General features: G+C 41.8%; 1 protein-coding gene across 5 annotated transcripts in view; it reads right to left on the reverse strand.

Annotated features, from left to right (window-relative positions):
• The window catches only part of mipol1 (mirror-image polydactyly 1), a 73,609-nt gene that overhangs the window by 48,811 nt on the left and 1,678 nt on the right, over positions 1 to 23,120 (reverse strand). For all 5 annotated transcript variants that reach the window (XM_014194627.2, XM_045717667.1, XM_014194636.2 and 2 more), the window contains exon 2: positions 10,082 to 10,173. In XM_014194627.2, coding sequence (XP_014050102.2) covers positions 10,082 to 10,091 — 10 coding nt within the window. In that variant the 5' untranslated portion in view covers positions 10,092 to 10,173. The remainder of the gene's footprint in view (positions 1 to 10,081; positions 10,174 to 23,120) is intronic.

Raw genomic sequence — 23,120 nt, forward strand, 5'->3', positions numbered from 1 at the left:
TGAGTGAACAAGAAAAAAGAGAGGGAAAAGGAGAAAGCTCTTGGGAGGTTGGGTGCTTGGCGGGTGGGTGACCTCTAGGGCAGATGCCAGTGGAACGTTATCCCTGTGTTGTAAGCCAGCACACACTGCTCACACACTGCTCACACACTGCTCACACGCTATTCAGCTCTGACACGGTGAGGCGTGAACGGACAACTGGCTTTTTGTGGGAGAAACAACAGGGCTCCATTAATCCCAGTGATAGACTCTGGGCAAAAGCTAGTCTTTTGGGGGAGGATTTGGTAGAAGGAGAGGGACTTTTGAGCTGGTACGGCTGGTAGCAGTGGTAGGTATGGCTCAGGAGATTGGTAATCCTTTAACATGAACATGAGAAAGTAGCTTTGATAAAGGAGAAGCAGAAAAACAGAGCATACAAACCTGACCTTTTGATGTTCTCATCATTTTGGTTGGGCGGGGGGGGAATGAAGGAACCGAGATGGGATTGGAACGGCAAAGGGCGCAGCTCGACAAAATACGAACTTGAATCATTGATTGACGTGGGTTTCCACACAGTGAATCACCAAACAAAGCCTTAATGAAATATGATCCAATAATCCATTCCGCCCCAAAAAAGAGACTTTATTTCTATCTTTTCATAGAAGTTTTGCACCACGAGACGAGAGTCTGGGAGTTGCTCTTTTAAAGCTTAATGTTGCACTTGGAGGAGGTTATGTGGGAGATACAAAGACCTGCCTATCAATGAATAAATGTGAACCAATCAATCCAATCATCATCCTATAGTAAATCCTTCCATGGTGATTAGCAGTTATATTATGGTCATTCTTTGTCAAGGTCATTATTTCCCACAAGCAAGGTTGGGCACTTTTTAAAAATGTATTTCAGAAATAGTATGCCTGGTATGGTCAACAGAACATAATTGGGTGCTTAAAGAGAACCCTATCTCAAATTGTGAGCTATCCCGATTCATGAATTGGATTAGAATTCAAATACTATTGCTTCAATTAAGTTACTTTTAAGAGACAAACAGATGCCTGCAATGGAAACAATGGTGAAAGAGTGCTGGTTTAAAAAGTAATACAATTATATGAAAATGAAAATCCATGACAATGGCCTTTAAATGATGAAACCAGCTTTATCCGGGCATTTCAAACTTTTCTCATTTTCTTTGTCCTTTCCTGTCTTTCTGTGATCTTCATATTCTTGCCTTGTAGACTTTGAGCTAATTGCCTCTGTGGGCTACTTATTATTCATGTACAATTATTGCAGCGTAATGTCTTTAAATCCTTTTAAATGACCATTCATGCGTCGCATTCATTGAAAAAGCCTTTGAAGTCTGTCAAAGATGGAATTCTTCAAAAAGAAATATCTAAGCCCAATCTCAGTCAACCAATACCGGGTTTTGCATTCCCCCCACTCACCCCCTAATATAAACAAAATTCCATTAATTTTTTAAGCTGCATTTAATACATTTTCCGCGGCAAAAGTTTCCAGATTCCACAGTCATTTGTATTCCAGCTGACTTGATGAATATTAATAACAGCGTTATCCTGATTAAATGGGCTTCATACAAAATCCCTGTGAATCCTCTAGCTCAGGCCTCAAATCTTCCCACTATTCTTTATGAATTTTGATACAGACATTAATCTGGAGAGGAACTTAAAGCAGGTTTAATTGTGCAGCGGCGTGCTTATGGTTTTCCGTCCAGTAAAATGCAGAAGGACGGAGAATGTAGTAGGTGGTTAGGTAAACATACATCTTATATGGCATGGAACACTAACACCCAGAGAGGGCACCTGCTGAGACAGTTGATTGTCATGGGCTGCCTGTTCGAAGGCAGGTGATGGACTTGACTTCCCTGGGATGAAAAGATTTGGATACATTCTTCCTATTTTGCTCCACAAAAGGCCCATCTATGCCATGTGGAATTGTTTTATTAAATGTATTACTTTAATTTATGTAGTTTATTGATTTGACTATTGCAATAACAGTGTGGTAATATAGTTACCATTTATTATTAATGCTAAAAATACAAGAAAAACAACCAATTTCTCATTTGAATCAACTGGTATGGAATTACTAGTTTTTCAAATACAAGTTTTATGTTTACCATAAAAAAGTAAGCGAAAGCTAACCGATTCTTTCTGAAACTATCAGGAGACATAAGGCTAATGTGCCGATAAAATAACAACCTTTTTAGAACAACAAAGTTAGACAATTATTGGGGGTTTCAAGTCATTAATCCAAATGATGACAAAGATCTTTTCTCAAACTTTCAACAACATTTCACTCAAAACTTCCACAAAGGGTTCTTACATAGGTCTACATACCAGTGCTACATATATGGGCATGGGGCTATTCTTTAAAGAAAGCAAACAGGTCATTTGTAACGGGTCTTTTAAAGAGAGGCGAGTCCGGTGGGGAATTCCATGACATTAAAAGGTATGGACAATGAAGCACCGAGCCAGCCAGGGCACATTTCAGCCGTTATGCAGTAACTGACCTTAGCACCTTTCCGTTTCATAGTTCATCCACCGTCAAAACGGACAAAATGCTGAATAGACTGGTAAAAAAAAAGACACACTCAACTTGAGGACCTCTGAAGGGACAAATATTGATCTGTGTGTAATATTAACCATTCCCACAAGATAAATGGAGGGCAAAGAGAGAGCAGGAGGTGTGTGAGAGGCGAACAAAGAGGGAACACACAATGGCCGACCACGACGAGTGATGCAGAGCTTTCTGTTGAGGTCGTTTCACAGCCGCTATCGTTGACAGCCGCCAGTGTCCTGCCTGAAACAGTGACATAGCCAGTTACATTTGTTCACTTTCAAGTGATATACATAATAACATAACTACATTCTAAAGCTAGACAGATGTGTGGCCACAACTTCTAAGAGAACTCATGATTGCCGAGCGAATGACATTTTCGTCATTTGTCTTACGTCAGACAGCGTAACTTTGTTTGAGGTACTAGTGCTGTGTACAAGTGACGCCACCTTTCAGGAGACAATGCATATTTGTGCTACGTTGACAAAGGTAAACCTCAGACAACACCACTAGCATGGTGCAGGCAGAGAGAGGTCACCTCTAATAAGTACTGATGATGAACCTGCGTCTCATCACTCTCGCAGAACTTTTCCCCCTCAAACTTATGCTGCTACGTCAAAGTGAAAGGCTATTGGAAAGTAAAACTTTTGGTCAAATAGTTTACATCCAACCAGTAGAGCTGCCCTGTTAAACCACCTCACTAATCAAGGTGTGTGAATGTGTGCCTACATCCTGATTAGGCCTATACCTGGGCTTAGTGCCTCTCTGATGGTAGACTGGGAGCCCTGAGAGGAAGGAATTGGACCACAAGATCTCTATCTATCGGAGGCTCAGCCTCAGTGATAGTGATAATTGAATTGAGCCCTGGGGAATGGGGGAAAGTATGGTGAAAGCCGCACCACTGCAGATCCTCCGCAGGATGGATCCATTCTGGGTGGCAGTCTGTCAACAGGACGGGAAGCTCTGATCCCCCAGCATTAAGGGGGGGGGGTGGTGGAGGAATGACCTGCAGAATCAGCCGGGATGAGTGCCTCATTTCCACAAAGATCCAGCTAATTTTTGGCGAGAAAAATCCGGGAGACGGGAGGTTTGGGGAGAGCCAAGGAAGCAAGCCCACCCTTCCCAATCCCGTGTAGGTGTGACAGCTGTGCAGAGTGAATAGCTTAGAGCACGAAACCCTCCTGCAGACTGCTAGATCAGCCCCTGAATATCTTATCTCATACTCAGGGGAGAAAAAGGCATCGCTCTGTCTGATTGTACTTCCTGCATTGTATCTCTGGTTGAAAACGGAAAGGTGATCCTAAAGCCTCTGCACATAAAGTGACTATGAGAAATAGTGAACCTGTTTTCACAAGCGCTTTATGCAAAATGATGCATAGCCTCAGTATGTAGGCCTAGGAAAAGGATACAGGACTTTTTTGTGATGGTAACTTGAAAAGTAAACTATGGCTAGCTATACGTATAGTTACAATTTCATATCAAGTCTATTTGTGGAAGTGAAAAGTCACTGCTTATCAGTACTCTAAATATCTACTGTAAGCTCTTCAGAAGATTTATTTTATTTAACCTTTATTTACCTAGGCAAGCTAAGAACAAATTCATATTTACAGTGACGGCCTACCCCGGCAAAACCCTAACCTGGATGACGTTGGGCCAATTGTGCGCCGCCCTATGGGACTCCCAATCACGGCCGGTTGTGATACAGCCTGGAATCGAACCAGGGTCTGTACTGACTGCCTCTAGCATTGAGATGCAGTGCCTTAGACCGCTGCGCCACTCGGGAGCACTGACAACCAGTGACGAAAAAGACAAGATTGATGTCTGAGGTAAAATTCAAAAGCGGTTGCATTTGAATCAATGTCAATGCTGTCTAACAGCATTTATCCAAACACACCGTTTACACAATGAATCAAGCTTGGCTAAAAGTACATGATAACACAAACCCATCACAGTGTGTATGGCCTTAGTCACTATAAAGGACTTGTTTAAATTCTTAATACTGTTGGACGAACGAGGAAGACAAATCTTATCAGCTAAGCTAACAAGAGTGCAAATACAGTGCAGATAATCAGATTTCTAATTATTGTCACTCACATCATCCAATGTGCTTATTTGAATTACAGCGATCACATGTGATTATATATTCAATGCTTTGGGTTTAGCAGAGGCTTTATTGGAATGTAAAGCCTGAATAATGACGATCTATCAAGCATCAACCAGGGAGCTAACTACTCATCAGCACTCAGCAAGACAGACATTCTCCTTTGGATCCCTACCTAAAATGTCTAGATCTAGTTAGCCAGGATTTCTCAACTGTTTTTATTCCAGAGAACAACAAACTAGCTTTACAAATGGCACCATATTCACTTGTGACTAGGGAGTATTAGGCTCAAGTCAAAAGTAGTGGACTTTAGAGGGGATAGTGTGGCATTTAGGACCCATCCCTGGTCCTTCCTTGCTTACCTTAACACTAGCACTTCAGAAGAGACTAAATCTGTGTCAGACCACCTCGGCTTATCCGTAAGTGGATAATACGTTCCGGAATATTTGGCTACATTAGTTCTTGTAAGGGAAATTAAAATGTCATTTTCCCTTCACATTCTCTATTAGAATCTCTATTGTTTCAAGTAATTGATAAATTGACCATTAAAATCAAATGTGGAATCAACTATGTGTCTCTAGCGTGAAATCCTGATATTTTCATGAAGATAATGAATAAATGATGCCAAACAATGGGAATAAACTCAGGATGGGTCAGGAGACCCATAATACTTGTAATATGTAATTATATGGTTGTAAGTGCAAAAGTGTTATGTTGTGTCATAGTAACAACACCAAACAAAGCCTCATTGTAACCGACAGGCTTGTGAAACCAGTAAAGAGTGGTGTGTCACAAGAACGGACATGTTATTAGTCCCTCTACAGAAACTACTGAGGAGGGATAGGTGGGTGGGTCCACCTGCCTTCAGGAGTCAACTCAGGGTCACATGACGTGGCCAGCTTTGGTAGGCAGTTTCACATCCTTACCTTCTTTTCACCTTTCCCTCTATACCTGCATGGTGCAATATTGTGACATCCACAGGTTAGGGTAAATTGAGTTCTTTATGCAACTGTTAGGCAGAACTCCATTACTCACTACTGTAGGACAAAGTTAGTAGTACCCTCAATTAACATCATTTGTCCAACTATTATTTCACCTGCTTTTAGCCCCACAATCCATTAGTCGCTACATTTCAATGTGAGGATTCACAATGTGTACACACACACACACACACAATTTTAGTGTTAAGGAGGACTTTATAGTGGGGTGTTTTCTTTTGTTAAGAAAATCCCTCTACTAACATGCTTATAAACAGGAACCTTTGCTATGCGCTAGGACGGAATCCAAATGAAGCGCTTTTGTAAAGGATGAGTGATGCTCTGGCTTCGACCTGTCCTTCAGAACAACCAGCAGGAGACAAGTGGCCCAGCTCTAGAATCAACACTCAGCCAGCGTCCTAAACGTCACCCTACACTCTACATAATGTACTTCTTTTGACCAGAGCCCTACCATAGCCAAAATGGCACCCTATTCCCTATGTAGGGAATAGAGTGCCATTTTGGAAACAGCCTCAAACATTCCAGGATTCTTTCCAAAGGAAAAGGGAAAAAGTTTCAGTGACTAAGATGCCCTGCTATAAGTTGTAGTAGCTAATAATAATGAGAAGGGGAGGAAGGGAGGTGGGGTTTAGGTCACAAAAATATTCAAAGTTGGATTTAAATACATGTTTCCTAGCCGTCAAAACTACCTTGCAGCACCACTGGGCTTTGCAGAGCTCCTCTGGGGGGGGGGTGAATGTGGCTGAGGGTTGATCACATCAGCACAACCAACCAATCACACCTGGGTTCAAATAGTATTGGTTTCATTTCAAATTGCTTGACTGAGCTAGCCTGGCACAATGGAACCGATGGGATAGTCCCAAAGAGTGCAAACACCCCTGGTATTCCAGGCAAGCTCAATCAACTACAGCTTAAAGCATGTGATAGAAAAACAATACTATTTGAACCCAGGAGTGACAGGAGCAGCACAACCAAGAGGTCCTCATTAGCACTTGATGTTTGAGCATGGGTCACAGCAGTGACCGTTTGTGCAAAGCCAGCCCTGTTTGTTTTTCTCTATGGTTCATAGGCGGTCATTGGGTGTGTGGTCACGATTGAGGGGGACTTGCAAGGCAGCATTTGCACAACATTGCTGCAATGTTATTGAGACCTAGCAGAGACTAAACAATAGGCTGATTTCCTGGTGAATTATTTTAAATTCCTTAACAAGGCATTGGACTGGACACCATTCCCTTCCTGGCAGCAGGCTAAAGTAACAACAGGGTATCCATCGTCACCAGAGATGCTTCATTTGAGAAACTACTTTCAACAAGGAAGGTTAAGGCTATATTACTCATAGCGATTTTGTATGGGAAATGCTAACAAAACATGAATAACTCAATTATTAAGATGTTTCATTTAGTGAACCACAAAAACATCCAAAAACCTGTACAACAACAATGTGTGTGTGAGTCTATGTATGTGCTGTGGTCTCTCCCAGATGAGAATAATCACCCCAGGCACCGTTTTAACAGTGCCCACCCTGTGTCTATTCCCTAAACCAACACAGGGAGACAAAGAGGGACAGAGGCTGAGAATCCCTGTGCCTGCCTACCGCTCAGAGTGAGACCACCCACTTAGGAAGCGGGGCGGCCTGTTAGGCCACACCACACTCAATTCCAAGGATTTCAGGACTTCAATCAGACCCACATGGTAGCCCAAACGTGCCGATAGTGCGCCTCTTGCCCCGGTGGAGGGGGAGTCAGTGAGTGGCTGGGTGGGTGTTGGAGGAACATCGCAGAGGGTCGTGAATGATGGGGGAAGACTAGAGACCAAACTGTTTCTTCCACACCGCTACCAGTTGCTGTTAGTATCACTGACCCAATGGGTTTAAACACTACATTTCCTGCCTGGGAGACTGATGCTAAGAGCGGGGGAAGTAGGAGGGAGTAAGGGTTAGGGCAGAGGTCGATCCACCTGCTAAGAACAAAGCTCTCTAGGACTGGAGCTCTTCTCTCCCTGTTCAGAGAGCCAATTCAACTCCCTAGGAAACTTTACATCATTTGTTATTTGGCCCGGGCTTGAAGGCAGGCTGCACTTTGAATTCCTGGTGGGAGAAAAAGCAGTCAGCAGACAGATACACAGGAATTAGACATACCAGACGTGGGTTCTATGCTATGTGTTTCAGTCCAGTGTAACGGTAGCCCTGCCACTTGACTTGGAACAGAGCTAGCTACTTCGCTGGGAAATGTTAGACTCTCAAATTCATACAGAGCTGTGATTTCATATTGAACATCCACTGATCGGTGGTCAAGGCAAACACATATTTATTCAATTTACGCGAATAATAATACATCATAAATAGGGCAGGCCTAAGCAGCATTTCCTAACTACCCTTTAAAAAAAAGGCACAATTATTTTGATCTCTGATAACCCATATTTATTAGACAGCAAATTCTCTCCATTTGCAGAACATGTTAAGTTAACCTTTTTTTGACAAGTAGGAACCACTCTGATTATTTCTGACTGTTGCTTAACTATGGATGGACACATAATCATCTGAACGAACCACGTGATAATCCTCAAAGCATATTCATGTCCAAGATTCAGACAAGTTAGGATATTTGACACCCATTGTTCCACCTGCCTGAGTCAGTCTCATTAAAGTGAGTCAGACAGACCCACGCAGCAAAGTGTTTCTTGTTTTAAAGAGAATCAGGGATTTGCTTAGTGATGACGAACGGCTGCTAGTAGGATCTGAGAACTGAGAGCTCAACGCTGCTCGCAGACACAGGCTCTGTAGGAAAAGGTTAATAACTACAGATTAAATGAGCCCCTGAAGACAGATTAGACTTGATTGAGACACTGTGACGGTTTCATGTCTCACAGAGGTTGAAACACAAGAGGCTGGGACATAGGAGCGAATCTGCCTGTCATCCTTGTATGCGCTCTTTATCTGTGTATGTCCACCAGTGTCTGCTGGGGTCTGATGGGGTACCTGCAGGGGCTCAGGGCTGACATTAATGTGAGCCACAATGCCTCCAGGTGTAGTTTTTGACAAGGTACCGGTCACAGACAAGCTGACACACCTTCCTCTAAGGCCCTTTATATTAATATCAGGATTTGTGTTGGGCTACATCCTGCTGCAGTCGTTGGGCTCCACCCTCCTGCACTAGGATGTTGTAGGACAAGCAGAGCTGGAGCAGAATACATCTGCATATCAGTAACGCAACAAACCTGCCGCTAGGTCAAAACAGCTTCAATTAACATAGAGCGCTTACTGTTGGGAATTTTCCTATTCAGCTGTACTAACCTCTACTGTAACAGGAAAATGCATAGGCTACCAGCCTTGGGGCAGTTCTTGACTGCTGTTTTTGTCCCCCACCAGTCCTGCAGCAATCCCCTATGCTTGATAACCACTTGTGGTTTCTCTATGAAAGGACAACATTTATAATTCAAACCACTTTTTTTAAACACTTCACACTGTCATGAAGATGAACACTGTGAAATGAGGACTACCAGCACCACATCTCTGTGGATTAATAGGATCTACAATAACGAGTAACAGGCCAAAGGTTTTGGAAGTCAAATAAATTGTAATAAAAGGTTTTTGGCAAACATATTTGTTATGGTGTTCAGACTGTCTATGCCTATGGGCTCCCTGTTTCCATTCGATTTATTTTGAAGATTAGCAGCGAACCAAGGACAATGCAACTTTTTCCTGTTTGAAGAGAGACTTGATATAATTGTGGATAAATGGAATAGGCTAGTTCAGAAAACATATGTCAGTCACACCCACAGTTTAGAGCACTTCAATAGGCTTGAAAAAGGTCTTCACTTATTTCGTTTTAGAAGGATGGTCCACCTCAGGCTCAGTTTTCCTTCATACCAAAGTTCTCAAACAACAATTTGAAATGGCAAGTGTGCCCTCTTGAGGAGAGACTTGGGTCTAACATTTCAAATATCATTTTTTTCTCCAACAGCGCTTTTTGGTAATTCCATCCAACACATCACACTCTTCTGAATACATTACATTTAACACCAAAATCATCCACACAAGATTCAATTCTTACACACATTGGTCTCTAGTGTCAAAAGGAAAGGAGGTTTCTCAGAAGCCTTAGAAACTCAGTGGTGAAATACATTTTTTTTTTTTTACATTGGTTGAGTTGAGGACTTAGAAGTGCTGTTATTAGGCTACACTTCAGAATGCGTTCTAGATTCCCTTATGGAGTGGACTCACTATAAACACTCTGGTTGTCTTACATCTTAACAGAACAATTCAAACTTTATAGAACAACATATTGCAACGTTTCTAGACTGGTTTATCCTACTTGAACATTCTGCTACACATCCACTCTCACAAAAAGTTGACAATAACAACAAGGAAATGAGTATCTGACATGTGTAACATTGGCTTAATAACCAGAATACATAGTTGAACATTTGTATTTACCTTTGTACATATCAACGAGGGAGTCTTTGAGTTCCTTGCTGTGTGTCCATGACAGACTGCGTTCCTCTTCACTCTCAGAGAAGCAGCTCTCCCTGGGAATGAATGAGAATTAACTTGTTTGAATGTTAGAATCTCCTCTGGGTTTCATGCATTCTGTTCTAAGAAAAGAATCCCAGACTAGTTCAGCTCAACTGTTTGGAGACTCCACTAACTTCCTCTCAAGGGATTTTATGTGGCAAATCAAGCAGGTCATATGCTTTTCAGATTACGGCGTCTGACTAATCTCCCTCACAATGTGCCCTGACTGAGGTGGGGGGGGGGCCCCTCAGATTTACAACCATGCTACTTTTATCATTTCAGATGACATAAGGAAATACTAGCAGAACTTTATTTGAAGGACACCTATATAAGGACTTAACCTGTTGGGGCTCGGGGGCAGTATTGAGAAATTTTGAAAAAAATATGTGCCCATTTTTAACTGCCTCCTACACTAACTCAGAAGCTAGGCTATGCATATTATTAACACATTAATAAGACCTACATAACCATTATGACGAATTCTCATGTCAACAGCTGGACAGGTGTTTTTTTGGGGTCCGATACCGATTTTATGGGGGACAAAACTTACTGATACCGCTATACAGTGCTTTCAGAAAGTATTCAGACCCCTTGACTTTTTCCAAATTTTGTTATGTTACAGTCTTATTCTAAAATGGATGAAATAAAAACAATTCCTTATCAATCTACACACAACACCCCATAATGAAAACATGTTTTTAGAAATGTTTGCAAATGTATTAAAAATAAAAACACCTTATTTACATTGGTATTCAGACCCTTTGCTATGAGACTCGAAATTGAGCTCAGGTGCACCCTGTTTCCATTGATCATCCTTGAGATGTTTCTACAACTTGATTGGAGTCCACCTGTAGTAAATTCAATTGATTGGACATGATTTGGAAAGGCACACACCTGTCTATATAAGGTCTCACAGTTGACAGTGCATCAGAGCAAAAACCAAGCCATGAGGTCGAAGGAATTGTCCGTAGAGCTCTGAGATAGGATTGTGTTGAGGTACAGATCTGGGGAAAGGTACCAAAAAATGTCTGCAGCATTGAAGGTCCCCAAGAACACAGTGGCCTCCATCATTTTTAAATTGAAGAATATAGGCGCACAATTGGCCCAGCGTCGTCCGGGTTTTGCCGGGGTAGGCCTTCATTGTAAATAAGAACTTGTTCTTAACTGACTTGCCTAGTTATATGAAGGTTACATTTAAAAATATGAATTAAAAAAGTTTGGGACCACCAAGACTGATCGTAGAGCTGGCCCGCACGGCCAAACTGAGCAATCGGGGGAGAATGGCCTTGGTCAGGGAGGTGACCAAGACAGAGCTCTAGAATCCAGAAGGACAACCATCTCTGCAGCACTCCACCAATTAGGCCTTTATGGTAGAGTGGCCAGACGGAAGCCACTCCTCAGTAAAAGGCACATGACAGCCCGCTTGAAGTTTGCCAAAAGGCACAAAAAGACTCTCAGACCATGAGAAACAAGATTCTCTGGTCTGATGAAACCAGATTGAACTCTTTTGGCCTGAATGCCAAGCGTCACATCTGGAGGAAACCTGGCACCATCCCTACGGTGAAGCATGTTGGTGGCAGCATCATTCTGAGGGGATGTTTTCAGCGGAAGGGACTGGGAGACTAGTCAGGATCGAGGCAAAGATGAACGGAGCAAAGTACAGAGAGATCCTTGATGAAAACTTGCTCAGGACCTCAGACTGGGAAAGGTTCACCTTCCAACAGGTTAACGACCCTAAGCACACAGCCAAGACAAAGCATGAGTGGCTTCGGGACAAGTCTCTGAACGTCCTTGAGTGGCCCAGACAGAGCCCGGACTTGAACCCAATCGAACATCTCTGGAGAGACCTGAAAATAGCTGTGCAGCAACGCTCCCCATCCAACCTGACAGAGCTTAAGAGGATCTGCAGAGAAGAATGGGAGAAACTCCCCAAATACAGGTGTGCCAAGCTTGTAGCGTCATACCCAAGAAGACTTGATGCTGTAATCGCTGCCAAAGGTGCATCAACAAAGTACTGAGTAAAGGGTCTGAATACTTATGTAAATGTGATCAGTAATTTATTAGCAAACATTTCTGAAAAACTATTTTCGCTTTGACATTATGGGGTATTGTGTGTAGATTGATGAAAAAGTAAAGAGGTCTGAACACATTCTGAAAGCACTGTATATCGGTCAGCCTTTATCAACAACCACAAGTTTATTTTGTATTATTAGCTTCCCTCCCTCATTGAGCATTGTCTGGTCTGTGTTATCTGAGAATAGAGGTGTCACATTTCAGGAAACCGAGGTATCACATTTCAAACATAACAAATGATCATTAGCCTATATACTTCTCACATTAATCCTAAAACTCTTATCATTCAATATAGGCTAACAGTTAGGAATTATAGATCATTGCCAATTTCCCAACACTTTGGATAAGCCTACTTGTATGATAAGAATAAGGATCTTTATGGATTAGAAGTTAACTGCAACGACTTAAATCCTTGATGGCACTTCCCAAAGCATTAAAGACTACAATCAAACATTAAAACAACCTTTAATCAATCTGACAGTCAATTTTAGGCTATCATTTCTACATTTGCTGAACCAACGGCATGCATGATATCAACTCAGAAGACAAGTAGGCTGCCTAGCTGTAACAAAAGTAGGCTATTGCAACATGTGAGCTGTGGTACTTACTTCAGCGAGAGCTCCTTTTTTAAGCTTGATATCTGGTGCTTAGCTCTTTGCAATGCATTTCTAACATCGTAAGCTCTTATTTTTGTAGCCATCAGCCAACTGGAATTCCACCTGGGTGCTGAATAGCTACTGTTCTGGGCACCTCAGTTGCAATTTGATACATATCCATGACAACACTACTCACAGCATCTTAAAGAACATCCTGGTCAAATGAACAATCAACTCAATTCACCTGTCATGAACAGCCAATGGGCAAGAAGCATGCACCCTGTACAGTTGAAGTCAGAAGTTTACATACATTTATGTTGGAGTCATTAAAACTCGTTTTTCAACCACTCCACAAATTTCTTGGTAACAAACTATAGTTTTGGCAAGTCGGTTACGACATCTACTTTGTGTATGACAGTAATTTTTCAACAATTGTTTACAGACAGATTATTTCATTTATAATTCACTGTTTCACAATTCCAGTGGGTCAGAAGTTTACATACACTAAGTTGACTGTGCCTTTAAACAGCTTGGAAAATTCCAGAAAATGATGTCATGGCTTTAGAAGCTTCTGATAGGCTAATTGACATCATTTGAGTCAATTGGAGGTGTACCTGTGGATGTATTTCAAGGCCTACCTTCAAACTCAGTGCCTCTTTGCTTGACATCATGGGAAAATCAAAAGAAATCAGCCAAGACCTCAGAAAAACAATTGTAGACCTCCATAAGTCTGGTTCATCCTTGGGAGCAATTTCCAAACGCCTGAAGGTACCACGTTCATCTGTACAAACAATAGTACGCAAGTATAATGGTACGCAAGTGGGGTGGCAGACAGCCTAGTGGTTAGAGCATTGGACTTGTAACCGAAAGGTTGCAAGATCGAATCCCTGAGCTGACAAGGCAAAAATCTGTCGTTCTGCACCTGAACAAGGCTGTCATTGAAAATAAAAAAAAATTCTTAACTGACTTGCCTAGTTAAATAAAGGTAAAAATAAACACCATGGGACCAGGCAGCCATCATACCGCTCAGGAAGGAGACGTGTTCTGTCTCCTAGAGATGAATGTACTTTGGTGCGAAAAGTGCAAATCAATCCCAGAACAGCAGCAAAGGACCTTGTGAAGATGCTGGAGGAAACTGGTACAAAAGTATCTATATCCACAGTAAAATGAGTCTTATATCGACATAACCTGAAAGACCGCTCAGCAAGGAAGAAGCCACTGCTCCAAAACTGCCAGAAAAAAGCCAGACTATGGTTTGCAGCTGCACATGGGGACAAAGATCATACTTTTTGGAGAAATGTCCTCTGGTCTGATGAAATAAAAATAGAACTGTTTGGCCATAATGACCATTGTTATGTTTGGAGGAAAAAAGGGGGAGGCTTGCAAGCCGAAGATTACCATCCCAACCGTGATGTACGGGGGTGGCAGCATCATGTTGTGGGGGGTGCTTTGCTGCAGGAGGGACTGGTGCACTTCACAAAATAGATGGCATCATGAGGCTGGAAAGTTATGTGGATATATTGAAGCAACATCTCAAGACATTAGTCAGGAAGTTAAAGCTTGGTCGCAAATGGGTCTTCCAAATGGACAATGACCACAAGCATACTTCCAAAGTTGTGGCGAAATGGCTTAAGGACAACAAAGTCAAGGTATTGGAGTGGCCATCACAAAGCCCTGACCTCAATCCTATAGAAAATGTGTGGGCAGAACTGAAAAGGTGTGTGTGAGCAAGGAAGCCTACAAACCTGACTCAGTTACACCAGCTCGGTCAGGAGGAATGGGCCAAAATTCACCCAACTTATTGTGGGAAGCTTGTGGGAGGCTACCTGAAACGTTTGACCCAAGTTAAACAATTTAAAGGCAATGCTACCAAATACTAATTGAGTGTATGTAAACTTCTGACCCACTGGGAATGTGATGAAAGAAAAGCTGAAATAAATCATTCTCTCTACTATTATTCAGACATTTCACATTCTTAAAATAAAGTGGTGATCCTAACTGACCTAAGACAGGGAATTTTGACAAGGATTAAATGTCAGGAATTGTGAAAAACTGAGTTTAAATGTATTTGGCTAAGGTGTATGTAAACTTCCGACTTCAACTGTATGTGTACCACAACCTCACGTACAGCTCTCTGGGCACTCTCTCTCTCTCTGAGGTACTAGTTAGTAAACACAACAAGCTCTCACTGTCTCACTGCAGTATTAGACGTTCATCCAAATGTAACATTTCTAAGCTGCTCCAAACATCAAATTTCGAAATGTTTTTGACACCCTGGCAGGGTTTCCATTAGGAAAATGTGGCACCTGACAACATGACCGGGAAGATTTTAATTTACCAGCCATTTCAGATATTTACTGGAACCATATGCATTGGGTGCATAACCCATTAGGGTGTTAATCCACGGACCTTAGAATGACAGTGCTCAGAAATCACATTTACATTATGGTAATCCATTTTAACAGAACATGCAACTCATGTAATGAAGCAGCCAATAAAATGTCATTTTCAAACATTTGCCAAAATGCAATTCGCGGGGAAACGCCATTCTAAACAGAGCACCTGGGAAAAGGCTATTCTAAACAGAGCACCTGGGAAAACACCATTCTAAACAGAGCACCTGGGAAAAGGCTATTCTAAACAGAGCACCTGGGAAAACACCATTCTAAACAGAGCACCTGGGAAAACACCATTCTAAACAGAGCACCTGGGAAAACACCATTCTAAACAGAGCACCTGGGAAAAGGCCATTCTAAACAGAGCACCTGGGAAAACGCCATTCTAAACAGAGCACCTGGGAAAACACCATTCTAAACAGAGCACCTGGGAAAACACCATTCTAAACAGAGCACCTGGGAAAAGGCCATTCTAAACAGAGCACCCGGGAAAACGCCAGTCTAAACAGAGCACCTGGGAAAACGCCATTCTAAACAGAGCACCTGGGAAAACGCCATTCTAAACAGAGCACCTGGGAAAACACCATTCTAAACAGAGCACCTGGGAAAAGGCCATTCTAAACAGAGCACCCGGGAAAACGGCAGTCTAAACAGAGCACCTGGGAAAACACCATTCTAAACAAAGCACCCGGGAAAACGCCATTCTAAACAGAGCACCTGGGAAAACGCCATTCTAAACAGAGCACCTGGGAAAACACCATTCTAAACAGAGCACCTGGGAAAACACCATTCTAAACAGAGCACCTGGGAAAACGCCATTCTAAACAGAGCACCTGGGAAAACACCATTCTAAACAGAGCACCTGGGAAAACGCTATTCTAAACAGAGCACCTGGGAAAACGCCATTCTAAACAGAGCACCTGGGAAAACGCCATTCTAAACAGAGCACCTGGGAAAACACCATTCTAAACAGAGCACCTGGGAAAACACCATTGTAAACAGAGCACCTGGGAAAACACCATTCTAAACAGAGCACCTGGGAAAACGCCATTCTAAACAGAGCACCTGGGAAAACACCATTCTAAACAGAGCACCTGGGAAAACACCATTCTAAACAGAGCACCCGGGAAAACGCCATTCTAAACAGACCACCTGGGAAAACACCATTCTAAACAGAGCACCTGGGAAAACACCATTCTAAACAGAGCACCTGGGAAAACACCATTGTAAACAGAGCACCTGGGAAAACGCCATTCTAAACAGAGCACCTGGGAAAACACCATTCTAAACAGAGCACCTGGGAAAACACCATTCTAAACAGAGCACCTGGGAAAACGCCATTCTAAACAGAGCACCTGGGAAAACGCCATTCTAAACAGAGCACCTGGGAAAACGCCATTCTAAACAGAGCACCCGGGAAAACACCATTCTAAACAGAGCACCTGGGAAAACACCATTCTAAACAGAGCACCTGGGAAAACACCATTCTAAACAGAGCACCTGATAGCAGTTCCATACGTGACAGAGATGAAAATCTCTGTTAAAAACTTAGAGGGGGAGTCTAATGGCATAGCTGTGGGTCCAAGAGGGAACTAAATTGAAATACATTTGCCAAAATGATCAATACTCGTATATACAGAAACAATGAAAATAATTGAAAATACTTTACCAGAAAGCATGACTTAACCACAGAGGAATCAGTGAAAAGGTGTGTGCGAGCTTATTTAAAAAAATAGCTGTGGATTGTTTCAAATCACAAGCTCGTAGGCCTATGACTATTTGGGAAGCCTGTAATTTGGGCAGCGCGTGTGGCAATAGTCCTAGCTGATGATTGAGTTGTGGCTGTCAATGAAAAGCATCTAAAATATGTGTGAAGATAATGTGTCAGAGTATAATTTAAAATGTTGAGACAAGAAGAAGGGGAGGGGGGGGGTGGCGAAGATATGGGGGAGTCTCTCTCCAGAATGGCTCAACTGTCTCCTGCTCTTCTTGCTCATTCATTGTTTCATTGTGTGAATTGTGCCTTTTGATTTTGATCAGTTCCCCATTACATCTCCAGTAGTAAATGCAACGTTAATCCCCATTTGGTTACATTCATTTCTGTTAATGCATCAATTAATTAGTCATTTACCGTTCTCATTCTCAGAGTGGAAACGTTGTTTGCAGAGTTCACAACCTTCTACACTTTTGAGAAACAAGTTTTGGTTTATTTCATAACCATCATCATTAGTGATGCACCGATATGACATTTTTGGCCGATACCGATATCCAATATTTTCCTTGCCAAAAAACCCGATACTGACATTTAACATTTTTGAGGCCTTTTAAGCATTCTAGTACAGTTATATAGTTAACACACACACACATGGACGCAACAGTCTAAGGCACTGCATCTCATTGCAAGAAGCGTCACTACAGTCCCTGGTTTGAATCCAGGCTGTATCACATCCGGCCGTGATTGGGAGTCCCATTGGGTGGCGCACAATTGGCCCAGCGTCGTCCGGGTTTGGCTGGGGTAGGCCGCCATTGTAAATACAAATTTCTTCTTAACTGACTTGCCTCGTTAAATAAAGGTTACACACACACCGACACGCACCGACACGCACCGACACCGACCAAAAAGTTATTTTGTTGGCATTTACGTATGTCCCCATTACCAGTAAAACATAATCAAAACCTATTTCTTTCACATACTTGATGTGCTGTTTCGTTGTTCATTTCTTTGTTCATTTCTTCAGTCGTTTCATTCTCAACCAGGATTTCTCATACTATGGAAAGCCGTTTGGGTCTTTGCGTGTCAAATAACACTATTTGACGTGTCAAATAAGCTTGTTGACCAATCAGGATCTGAATATGACTGCACGTCACATAATAATTTAACGCGTTCATTCATTTTTTACGTAGTTATTACACATTGATTACACTATCACTCATATTTCATGTCACAACAATTCATCGATACGTATGCTATGATGCTGGTAAAGTTTTATCGCGCACCTACAGTGCTGGTCATAAAAAAAGCTAGCTAGCTCATGGATGCAAACAATGTTCTTCCCCAAAAACATAGCAAAACGACATAATCTGTTTCAGTAGCTATAGTTAGCTAGCCTACTATATAGCTAGGTGTCATCATCTAAAATAACCCTAATTTATAAGACAGTTCTTATTTGATTAATGGTGGTCGGAACCATCTTTGTGAAGTTAGCCACAAGAAGGATTAGCCACAATAGTGGACTTTGCGGTTAGCCTTCAAAATAAAAGCAATTTTTAAATGTATTTTATTTTACCAGGTAAGTTGACTGAGAACACATTCTCATTTACAGCAACGACCTGGGGAATAGTTTCAGGGGGAAGGGGGGGATAAATGAGCCAATTGTAAGCTGGGGATGATTAGGTGACCGTGATGATATGAGGGACAGCTTGGGAATTTAGCCAGGACACCAGGGTTAACACCCCTACGATAAGTGCAATGGGATCTTTAATGACCTAAGAGAGTCAGGACACCCGTTTAACATCCCATCCGAAAGACGGCACCCTACACAGGACAGTGTCCCCAATCACTGCCCTGGGGCATTAGGATATTTTTTTAGACTAGAGGAAAGAGTGCCTCCTACTGGCCCTCCAACACCACTTCCAGCAGCATCTGGTCTCCCATCCAGAGACTGACCAGGACCAACCCTGCTTAGCTTCAGAAGCAAGCCAGCAGTGGGATGCAGGGTGGTATGCTGCTGGCTATCATTAACAGTGATGCAAATGAAAACAAATAGTAGAATTATGCCATAATTGAATAGATCATGCTAAACGAGGTTGGAATGTTTTTATATAAAATCAACAAAAGACAATAATTTGTTAATTTGACAAATCTATTGAAATCACACTGGATTAGACTTTAGAATTGCATTGGGGACATACTTATTTCACTGTACAGCCGTACCTATGGATTGGGGCTCAATGACATGGGGTATCAGTCTACTCAGTGACACCCAGAGTACATTAGCATAGTAGCTATTATGCAACTGAAACAACTGTGAATTGAGCCACATTTATTGTCAACCTATATGTATTGAACACTATTCCCGAAGAAAAACAATACTGCATGGATGTTTTGGAGTCTAATAACTCTGAGGAGGACATTGGGAAAAAATATATTGGGTATTGAGTAGACTGCTACCCCATTTCATTGATCCCCAATCCTTAGGTAAAGCTGTACAGTGCAATATGAATGTCAATACACACAATAGCCTGACTGGGGAGGTGATTTCACACACACAGTCCCGCGATAAGAGCTATAACGCTAATATTTGCGTAAACTCTTCACAGTTGTGTTCTGTGGGTGTCACCGAGTAGACTGACATCCCATTTCATTGCTTCACATACCAACCTTGTTTAACATTATCTAGTCTAAATATGGCATGATTCCACCAATTGTAACCTTATGCTAGCTACCCCAGAAGTTGCGGTCGAACAAATAATCCCTTACCACCAACGCGGTATTGTAAACACATCGTTCGTGGCTGGTGTGTGCTTATTTGCCAACTTTTTTTGTACAGCTTTGACAGTGCTACTGATAGTAGTGGTGGCGCTTGGCTTGCACGTGCAAATTCAGAACACACAACATTCTATAATAGAACTGTGTTATTTGACGTGTCAAATAGTGTTACTTGACGTGTATCTTTTTTGACACGCAAAAACCCAAACGGCGTTCCATAAAATGTTGTGAAGCTAATAGCAGTGACGCTATTACTGTGCAACTCTTGTAGGGCTACATGTGTACCGGTGCTCGACCAGTCGGCGAAAGCCAACATACCCCACGACAGAGAATGGTTGATTATCTTGGCGTTAATGGATTTCTCCTTTCAGTTGTCTCGCTGAAATGTTCTTACTCTTTCAAATGACTGCTGGACTTGTTGACTGCTCGATCCACACAGCAGACATTGTGGGCTAGATTAGGAATGCTGTGTTGCACGTGTAGCGCACAATTTTACTTGGCGTCATTACGTCATGTGTCTACGTTATATAGGTATGCACGTCAGCTTTGACATCAGTTTTGCACATCGGCGTTAAACTAGACATCAGGCCGATACCGATGTTGTCATTTTTCGCTAATATCAGCCGATTCCGATATGTTCACCGATATATCGTGCATCCCTAATCATCATACATTTTTCGTTGTCTTTTGTTTGGAGTGCTCCATGTGAGCAATGAGCACGTGTCTGGTTTCTTTCCTTGGTGTGAAAGAGCAATGGAAGTTATAGGCCTACTGCTGCATTGGCCTATAGGCTATAAGTTCCATGCGCTCATTTCTTTAGCCACCAATGGATCACGATGTATCAATGTGTCCATATGGCAGAGGCTGGTGATCTCGCATTAGTTTACTTTTACCTTTAGGTTTTTAGCATTTTCATTCCTATTTTTATAATTAACCACATGACAATGATTTTGATAATCAAAAATGTTATTATTGAAATTAAACTGTTCCATGAAAATGTGCATATGAAAATTCGAAACTGGCACGCAAAACTAGAGAAATGGAAGGATATATTGTACGTTTCCCCAAACTTGAAACTCACACTCCGCCTATGAAGTCTTTATAAAAATAATTGCCACCATGTTTCCATAGTGGGATTTTGCCTATAGGTTACTTTGAAGCAAGGTAAAACATGCCTCATAATATGATAATAATATGCAATACAACATTCATGTTTCAAACAATTATGTTTTCAAAATGCATACTGCCTCCAGCTCACATTGTAAAGTGGTGGGTGACACACTGATAGCCTGTTGCCTGCACTTGAATGGTGAATGGGAGGTGCGCTTCAATTACAAGTTGATAAATAAAAATAGTAGATATTTTTAATTGTGCACCAAAACTGTTTTTAACCCACAATTGCATTTAGAATTTTTGCGCAATGAATGGGCTTATAAAAGCACATGTTTTACTCCAGCAGCAACCAGCTGAGGATCTTCAGGAGAAATCTCTCAAAATAGGCTCTGTAGTTGTGTTAGATAAATAAGATACATGATCACTAAAGAAAATACACACAGGCCAATTTATATTGAACAAAAATGTAAAACGCACATGTAAAGTGTTGGTCCCATGTTTCATAGGCTGAAATAAAAGATCCCCGAAATGTTCCATATGTACAAAAAGCTTATTTCGCTCAAATTCTGTGCACAAATGTGTTTACATCCTTGTTAGTGAACATTTATCCTTTGCCTGACAGGTATGGCATATCAAGAAGCTGATTTTTGTAGTTTTTACCCCATTGTCTCACTAATTGCTGGACCTTGTCTCATCGCTGCAACTCCTCAATGGGCTCAGAAGAGGCGAAGGTCGAGACACGCATCCTCCGAAACATGACACGCCTAGCCACCTACTTCTTAACACACTGCTCGCTTAACCCGGAAATCAGCCGCACCAATGTGTCAGAAGAAACACCATTCAACTGACTACCTTCATCAGCTTGCAGGCGCCTAGCCTGCCACAAGGAGTTGCTAGAGCAATTGAGAAATCCACGAATTGTGGACAAATTCTTTGTTTTATTGAAAGCATACGGCTTTCAATAAAACAATGAATTGTTTTGTTTTATTGAAAGCGTATGGCTTTCAATAAAACAAAGAATTGTTCAACAATTCGTAGATTTCTCAATTGCTCTTCGACTGACAACGGAGCAGAGCTAGCAGTCAGGGGCGGAAATCCCGGGGGGGGACGGGGGGGACACGACCCCCCCATCCTGGGAAAAATATGATTTGTCCCCCCCAATATATCACTGAAACATAACTATGTAATTTAAATAATATTAATAATACGCAATGAAAGCAATTGTGCTGATTATAGACACTTAATAGCGCGTTTTTAAGTTTCAAAAGATTGCAACCCCCCCACCCTTTGCCTCACAATGGTTTGATCCACTGCCAGTTCCTTAGCTTGCTAGGTAACAGAGAGGTCGTATCTACTGTCTGAAAGGCACTCAATGCACGTAACTGACGTGAGGTTAATCCAGTCAATCGCGCACACACACTAGCTGAATATGCAGAGCTAGCGCGCAAATATGAACTATTAAGCTAGCTAGTACCTATTCCATTTATGTGGCGTCGTCAAAGATGGAATCAGCATGCAGATGATGTAAGTTAGTGCTTCAAAGTCCCTGTGATAAGGTTAGCGATAAACTGAAATCCAAACTGAACAGAACTACACTCTCTTCTACCATTGTCTTAAATATATTTAATGGTCTCGTTGCAAAAGCTAAATTGTCGCAAGTGAACTTTTATTAATTTATTTTATTTCACCTTTATTTAACCCGGGTAGCAAAGATTATAGCAAACACCACTGAAACTGAATTGGTGCTCGCTAGCTTTGCAAATTCAGCTATTGTTGGAAGCCAGCCAATATGAAACAAACTATTAAAATTACAAAAGGTTGCAGCATATGTTGTGTAAATGGTGAACTCATACAGCTGTCAACTCTTGTCATTTTAATCCGTTTCACATTTGCTAGCTACCTTTTAGATCGAAGCCCAAATAGAATGATTGAAGATGATAGAAGCCCATCTCCTACTGTAAATAACCTACACACTGTGTGTGTAGCAGGCCAGCCAGCCAGGTAGAAAAATGGCAGAAAAATAAAAGACGGACATCAGAGTATTTTTCAATACACCAAAACGCATAGTAAGAACCCTAGTAGCCTAATATCTCAAAGACTAGTTGATAAAATGTTCATAAGAAAGAAATGAAATTCTAATGGAAATGTTTCACAATGTCATTAGGCAGAGCAGGCAACAGATGGCACACAGACAGCAGAGTTGGGGACAGATATGCAGGGACAGACTGGCAGAGACGGGGAGTCTCAGGTAAGTTTGTTGAGTCTTTGTTTGGCAACATTATGAAAGGTTCTCC

The sequence above is a fragment of the Salmo salar genome, chromosome ssa01, assembly GCF_905237065.1.
Source record: "Salmo salar chromosome ssa01, Ssal_v3.1, whole genome shotgun sequence".
In the NCBI taxonomy this organism is placed as follows: Eukaryota; Metazoa; Chordata; class Actinopteri; order Salmoniformes; family Salmonidae; genus Salmo; species Salmo salar.